The following is an 8,361-nucleotide window of genomic DNA, read 5'->3' as shown; positions in this document are numbered from 1 at the left end:
CCATCATTACCAAATACTGGGCCTCCCATATGCACAATACTGCTGAGCAGAGTCAAACACTGGGCCTCCCATCATTACCAAACACTAGGCCTCCCATCATTACCAAACACACGGCCTCCCGTCATTACCAAACACACGGCCTCCCATCATTACCAAATACACAGCCTCCCGTCATTACCAAATACACAGCATCCCGTCATTACCAAACACACGGCCTCCCATCATTACCAAATACACAGCCTCCCGTCATTACCAAATACACAGCCTCCCGTCATTACACAAATACCAAACACGGCCTACCAAACACCGTCATTTACCAAACATACGGCCTCCCCTCAAACCGTCATACCAAATAGCTCCCATCATTAGCTTCCGAGTGGTGCAGTAGTCTAAACAATGCATCTCAGTGCAAGAGGCGTCACTGCAGTACCTGGTTTGAATCAAGACTGCATCACATCTGGCTGTGATTGGGAGTCCCATAGGGTGGCGCACAATTGGCCCAGCGTCGTCTGGGTTTGACCGGGGTAGGCCGTCATTGTGAATAAGAATCTGTTCTTAACTGACTTGCCTGGTTAAATAAAATGACCAAACAGCTCATCCATCAATGGAAAATTCTGGTTGATAAAGATGGCATTATGCAACCGCAGACAAATGCACAGAAAGACAGACAGAGAGATGAAAAGACACGACTGAAACTCTACAATAATAACTTTGCTAAATGTAGACAAGCCTGTACTAAATTTTGACTATAATAGATATTCTAATTTACACCCCCTCCCCTCTCCCGATGTGCATTCTCAAGGGCTCTTCTTTTCCCAACATGTTTGGATAACAGTCATTTGCTGCCTGTAGAGAGGATGCCTTTGAGGTGAAACAATAGCCTTTTTCTCTGATGCTGTTGTGTTTCTGGGGCTTGGTGTGTTTCTAGGGCTTGGGGTGTTTCTAGGGCCTGGTGTGTTTCTAGGGCTTGGGGTATTTCTAGGGCCTGGTGTGTTTCTGGGGCTTGGTGTGTTTCTGGGGCTTGGGGTGTTTCTAGGGCCTGGTGTGTTTCTGGGGCTTGGTGTGTTTCTGGGGCTTGGGGTGTTTCTGGGGCTTGGTGTGTTTCTAGGGCTTGGGGTGTTTCTAGGGCCAGGTGTGTTTCTGGGGCTTGGTGTGTTTCTGGGGCTTGGTGTGTTTCTGGGGCTTGGTGTGTTTCTAGGGCTTGGGGTGTTTCTAGGGCCTGGTGTGTTTCTGGGGCTTGGTGTGTTTCTGGGGCTTGGGGTGTTTCTAGGGCTTGGTGTGTTTCTCCTGAGGTTTGGTTCACTAGTGAGTAACACTTAGCAGTGTGTACTAGATCCCTCCCTAGCCTCCTCAGGCTGGCTCCCTGGCCTCGCGAGCCTCCCCAGCCCCTCCAGCCACTCTGGCCTCCCTAGCTCCCCCAGCCTTCATGGCCTGCTGGTCTCCACAGTCTCCCTGGCCTACTGGCCTCTCCGGCCAACGTGGTCTCCCCTGGTCTCCCCAGCCTCCCTGGGAAATGTTGAGTGATTTGAATGTTAAGTAAATGAGCTACAGCTTTAACTTAATCAGCTTGAAAATCAATTGGCAAGACTTTAAAATAGCTTGTATAATTTATGAATAATGTGCAAGTATTGAACAATCCAGGTGTGCAAAGCTCTTAAGAGACTTACCCAGAAAGATTCACAACTGTAATCACTGCCAAAGGTGATTCTAACAGGTAATGACTCAGGGGTGAGATATGAGATATTTCTGTATTTCATTTTCAATAAAAATGCAAACATTTCCAAAAACATGTTTTCACTTTGTCATTATGGGGTATTGTGTGTAGAGGAGTATGAATAATTTCTAAATGCATTGTAAGTTGCTCTGGATAAGAGCATCTGCAAAATGACTCAAATTTAAATGTAATTCCCCGGCATAAACTCTCCTCTTTTTATTTCTATGTAAACTAACTCTTACAACACCTCCCTTTGCAACCTTATGGAAAACACTTTCACCTGCATGCACTTATACAGAGCAAACCTTCCATAACAAAACGATCAGCTAAAGAGAGATGAACCTGGAGAAGAGTCAAACACAAAACAGACCGCCGTAGGCAGACTTGGCTCTCAAGAGAAGACAGGTTATGTGCACACTGCCCACAAAATGTGGTGGAAACTGAGCTGCACTTCCTAACCTCCTGCCAAATGTATGACCATATTAGAAACACATATTTCCTCAGATTACACAGACCCACAAAGAATTAGAAAACAAATCCAATTTTGAGAAACTCCTATACCTATTGGGTGAAATACCTTCACAGCAGCAAGACTGGTGACCTGTCGCCACAAGAAAAGAGCAACCGGTATTTTTTCCCTTTTGGTCTTTAACTACTTACGGATAATATGATATTTGAAATGTATTTATTATTTTGGAACTTCTGTGAGTGTAATGCTTACTTTTAATTGTTTTATTCTTTATTTCGCTTTGTTTATTATCTACTTCACTTGCCAATGTAAACATGTTTCCCATGCTAATAGAGCCCTTAAATTGAAATTGAAAGAGAGCAAGAGACAGGGAAAGAAAAAGAGAGATAGATGGGGAGAGCGAGAGCGAGAGGAACAGGGCGAACGGGAGATACACATGGGCTATGTTGCTAACGCAGTGGTACAGCGCCATTCTCAAACACACACCCCTTGGGAGCCTACAGCTCTTGTCCATGAAGGATCCACTGGTGAAGGGAATCCCATTGTACAACACGCACTGTTGGTTCAGAGCTTCTCCTCTCATTCAGGCTATGTGAAAGCTGATCCACATTTAGTTTCATTCTATTCCATTCTCCATTGTGTCGACTTGGACTTGTTTTCTGTCTGATTAGAGGTCAACCCAAACATGAAACAATTTTCACAGCTCTGCTACCTTCGCCTTAAAGTTGGATCATCCCCTGTCTATTGTCAGGCCTTGTGTGATTAATAAAATACTACAATATACACATCCTGTAGAAACTGCTGCTTCCTTTTCTCTTCTCTCTCTGAAGGCCATGATATACTGGCAACTTTGAGAGGAAATATTGCTGAGTAATGTTGCCAGCAATGGTCAATAGTGTGCAACTGCAGCCCACAATTCGTGGCATTCCTGTATGTGGGCATTCCTGCATCTTCAGGAACACAACCCCCTAAAGCATCCCGTGGTTTTCTTCACGAACAATCCCAGTCTCCTCGAGAATCCCATTGGTTCCTGCATGAACGACCCCTCGAGCACCCCGTTGGTTCCTATATGAACGCTAGTTAGCGACTCCGCAAGCTAGCACAAGCTAGCACACGGTGTCGACCACAGCCTTCCATCTGTTGTGTCCCGGAGAACTCCTCAGGACTAGATGGCTAAGCTAGCACACAGTGTGCTTTACTCCCACCTTATCCCTTGTATAAGTCTACCAATAATCACTATGTGTGATCCTGATTTAGCCCACTGCAGTAAAATGTTATTTACTGCCGAAAATATCCGTGGTGGTGCGCATGCTAATCTATTAGCATGCTAGCCACAATCTATGCTAAGTCAATGGGACAAACAGGCTAATTCACTAGCTAGCTAGCCATGATTTACAATTAGTTTTAGATTGTTTTTGTATGTTTAACTAGCTGGCTAGCCTGACGAATACCATTTATACTTCCTAGATTAGATTTGTGATGTAAAACGTTTTCTAAATCTAGTTATCTTTATGTCTGCGTTGCCATTGACTTGACTGGCAGTAGGTTGAGTGGATGCCCAGGGCAGCGGCAACAACTCTTTGTTGCTTGTTTGCTAGCTGATACATTTCAGTACCGATGTGTCAGTCAACTGGCAACAACAAGCCATAGTAGATTAGTAAATAAATAGGGAAATTGATATGTGCTTCTTCATATGAAATCTATTATTCATGTCCATGTGCACATTGCTCATCATTGCTACAGTGTCTCACCTCACTCCGTTGCCAGCAATATTGCTCATCAATATTACCTCAATGAATTGCCAGTGTATCATGGCCTTGTTCAGTACCAGAAACAGTAGTAAGACCCTGAAGTAACTGAACAGGCATATGATATTCTGCTACATGAATAGCTAGTGAGCAGAGTTGAATCTTTTAGAGAAACAGGGTCAGGAAATTATTGGAGGGATGAGTTGATGGAGGGAGATGGGAAATAGAGTTGGAAACCACCGGCCCATAGAAATCAGGCTATCCTTTTGTAATTATGCACTGTAGTGGAAATATTACTTCTACTACGCAATTTTTTACTACACTTTCATGGCCCTATGATTTTGTCTGTTTCTATTTTTGTCCGTATGCTCTCCATCCCTCTCTCGATGTGTTTGGAATGGAATGTGTGATTTCTGCTGCTGCCGTCTAACACAGTTGCAGGGCACCCGTGAAAAGACTTAAGGGAGCGGTCGCCGGCTCTGCTGTTCTAGAGCGCTGCTCGGAGAGCGAGAGAGTGGAGCAGGACAGACGGTGCAGAGATCATGTTATATCAACTCACTGAGAAAGAGAGAAAGAAAAGCTGAGTCATTATGTTCTGTCTTGTCATCTAACTTCTCTGTCCACGATGTAGCTGCAAAGGGAGAATGGGAGAACAGTACAGTTTATGGTTTTGTATATATAACATTGACCTCTCCTGACTAAAGAGGAGAACCATGGGGTATGGTAGTCTCAATGGGCACTGGGAGGAGAATCATGGGGTATGATGGTAGTCCCCATGCACATTGGGAGGAGAATCATGGGGAACCATGGGGTATGATGGTAGTCCCCATAGACATTGGGAGGATAATCATGGGGTATGATGGTAGTCCCCATGCACATTGGGAGGAGAACCATGGAGAACCATGGGGTATGATGGTAGTCCTCATGGACATTGGGAGGAGAATCATGGGGTATGATGGTAGTCCCCATGGGCACTGGGAGAAGCAGGTGGTCCTCTTATTCCTCTGCCCAGCTCCAGCCCGCTGTTGGCACCACACACTGCCACGGCCCAGGATACAACAGCTTATTAAACTAGCATCTCCTCAGTAGTGAGAGAGCATTAGGCCCATAACCAACATTATCAGGCCTCTCATAGCCAACACCGTCAGGTCTCTCATAGCAAACACTATCAAGCCTCTCATAGCCAACAGTATCAGGCCTCCCATAGCAAACAGTATCAGGCCCTTCATAGCCAAAGCCACCAGGCCTCCCATTGCCAACAGTATCAGGCCTCTCATAGCCAACACCATCAGGCCTCTCACCTGTACACAAGGCAGCCTCATCACAAGGCTATACCCTGTACCGAAATAGAGTTGATCCATCAGAAACTGGGAATGGGAAAGGGACTCAATCGCAAACACAGAGATGGTCAGATAAATAGACCCAGGTGTGTGCCCTTGCTTTGTGAATACCAGCATTGATATCTTCATGCATGTTTTTTTTTGTCTCATTTCATAAGAGTGCATACAGTGAGTGTTCCGGCATCCTAAGAGAAAAGAGTATGTCATGGAAACTGTTTCTCCATCTTGCTGATTGATCGTTCTTCCAACCTGCGAAACTGACTCTGCAGATCAGAAAGGAGAGTGGGCAGATAAAGAAAACAACAATAGAAAGTGAATAAACTGCTGATATTTGTCTTCTCTCAGTTTGCTGACTGTTGTGGTAATCTTACTCCCACACGTTGGTGTATATCACACTGATCCAGTTATACCTGCCCTGGAAGCTCCTAGATGTATAGATCTGAGTGGGAGTGAGTGAATTTAGTTCCATATAGACACACCCAATTTTCATATCCCGGAAAATGATAACTCTCATTTTCTATTTATGAGAAGGGCAACTCTCTGTGGTTAGGTTCTGGTTGAACGAATACATCTAACCCAACACAAGGAGGCCTTTTGTTGTGTGTTGCCTGTTTTTGAGATCGATTTGTTGAGCAAATGAATGCTTCATCTGCAATCTCATGAGCTCAATGTGGGTGATTGTGGCAGCCTATAGGAATTCTGTCTTCCTCCCACAGCTCCATGACTCATGACTGAGAGACAATGGTACCGCAGACAGATTCTACATGATGAGACACAACTTCCACTGCCAGTAAGCCAGCTGAGCCTGGATCTGTGTAGAAATGTGAAGTAACATTTTTTTTTGTGGCGAGGTGAATCTAATCTGCCTCTAGATCCAACCCAACATCCTTAGCAATAATAACAGTACAAGCAGTATGTTTTGACAAGGTTGTTTGCATGTAACATGTAACCAGTGTTGCAGATCCATGTGTTTTCAGTCATCTGTGGACATACCAGTGAAAATCATACCCCCAAATATAATTGAAAAACACATTAACACATTGTAATCTCATCAACCCAAATCCTCCACAATCCAATAGGTCACCTGGAGATGTGGCACTAGAACACTATCTAACTGATTGAATTGATGAATGAATCAATCATAGATCATACATCCTATCTGCAGATACATATAATCCTCTTTAGAACACAACGAGAATGTCATAAAAATCCAATTGCAGGGGCAGTTTATCATCAGGCAATGATATTTCCTTAAATTAAATCAATGCCTGCATGAATGGCTGTGATTAAATGGCTGGAACAAGATTGTGTAACTGAATTTCCATTGGTTTTATACATACCACATAGGAGCTGCATCCAGGCACAGGTCTTGTAGACGCTGGCGGTGTTGCAGAAGAAGAAGAGCGCCATACAGGCGATGCAGCCCAGAATCAGAATCATGGACATCAGTACAAAGAACGAGGCGGCTTTGAAGGCACCGGAGGGGATGGAGCTGAACTCAGTAAAGCTGCCCGTGCAGTCGAGCTCTCGGTTGGGCGGTCCACTCCCAACGCACTGGTGAAACAAACCGAAGTAACCCACCTGCGGCGTGCTCACGCTGTCCCCGATCCAGTAGGGCTGAATGAAGACCACCACGTTGATGATGGCAAAGCATATGGTGAATATCGCCCAGAGTACTCCGATGGCACGGGAGTTCCGCATGTAGTTTTCATGGTAAATCTTGGCGGCTTCTTGTGAAGGCAACATGTTTTCCACTATAGGTTTCTTTAGTTTATTTCAGTGACTCACTCACAGTTTTTGCTCGTCTCTGGTTGTTTCCACGAGTTCCCAAATGTGTGCTTGTCATTTGGTAGCAATGTAGCTTTTCAGAAGAAATCCATTTCAAAGACATTGATTTATTATTATTATTATTGTTGTTATTATTATTAACTAGCCTTTATTTTAATTTACCAAAACATTGTACATTCAACCTGCGAACCTACATGGTTACACATTGTTGAAATTAGACATGAATAGATATACTGTTAATTAATCATTTATAACATAACATTTCCTTTTTGAAAAAAACAAGTAGAGTCCAAAATACAATATTTCACAGTAAAACGGTCAATGGTTTTGTAATCTACTCAACCAATGCTACCTTCAAAATATGTCCTTTAGTATTCTAATTCAAGCCCACCAGAATTGATAAACCGTTGCCTAGTGCCAGTGGTGGATCCCCGTTTACGTGTAGCATTTGCTGCATCTGTGGAGTGCTTCTTGAGCTAGGTGAGCTAGGCTACTGGAGATATCGGCGCACAGCCCGTTAAAACAGAATTTAGATTCAATTTACAGAAAATGTAAATGTCAAATATGAAGAGTCCGAGCTCGCGAAACCAACCTCTTCCGCCGCCTCTCCATTATTGTGATTTCCCCTGTTTTGTCTTGCGCCCTTTCCCCGTCTCTCCCCCTCTTCCTCCTCTTCTCTCCCTCGCGCAGCTCTCAGAAGATGCTGAGCACTGTTGATGACGGCGCGTGCACAATATATGGATTTGCATGAAAAACATTCCCCACTCCTACTTATTATTTTAACATAATTGTAACGGTTGTTAGTATGCAGAAAGAAGCGTCATTTTATTTTAATTCAGGTTTAGGTTGACCATTTTCTATTAGACATAGGCCGGACCACAGAAGGCAGAATATGTATTTTTCTAATGATGGTAATCAAGACGATCCATTGTCAGGTGTCCATCAGCAAGTAGAATGGGTAGTGGTTGGATATAATATGCTGTTTGAATCTTGTTAAATATTGTTAGGGAGAGGGGAAAGGGGGATAACCAGGTCAGTTGTACAACTGAATGCATTCAACTGAAATGTGTCATTTAACCCAACCACTGAATCCTTAAAAGCTCTCAAAGCTATTAAGGAAAATTCATCTGGCACTGCCTTTTCCATGAATGTCTAGGACAAGAGGTCATGACTCAGTAGGCCTACATATTGTTTTACGAATGGAGGCATGCTTCATATATGTTGATAAGAGAATAACAGGAGGATCAGAATCATCTGTGCATTAGGAAAAGCCTAGAACGTCTAAAATCGGTCAGAGGCTTC

General features: G+C 43.8%; 1 protein-coding gene across 2 annotated transcripts in view; it reads right to left on the bottom strand.

Moving 5' to 3' along the window:
- LOC124023225 (LHFPL tetraspan subfamily member 4 protein-like) overlaps window positions 1-7,700 on the bottom strand; it is an 11,826-nt gene extending 4,126 nt beyond the window's left edge. For both annotated transcript variants that reach the window (XM_046337753.1, XM_046337759.1), the window contains exon 1: window positions 6,612-7,700. In XM_046337753.1, coding sequence (XP_046193709.1) covers window positions 6,612-7,017 — 406 coding nt within the window. In that variant the 5' untranslated portion in view covers window positions 7,018-7,700. The remainder of the gene's footprint in view (window positions 1-6,611) is intronic.
- Between the last annotated feature and the right edge of the window lie 661 nt (window positions 7,701-8,361).

Source organism: Oncorhynchus gorbuscha, linkage group LG03 (genome assembly GCF_021184085.1).
Source record: "Oncorhynchus gorbuscha isolate QuinsamMale2020 ecotype Even-year linkage group LG03, OgorEven_v1.0, whole genome shotgun sequence".
Classification (NCBI taxonomy): Eukaryota; Metazoa; Chordata; class Actinopteri; order Salmoniformes; family Salmonidae; genus Oncorhynchus; species Oncorhynchus gorbuscha.
The sequence above is the reverse complement of the archived record's forward strand: the minus strand, read 5'-3'. Positions and strand labels throughout refer to the sequence as shown.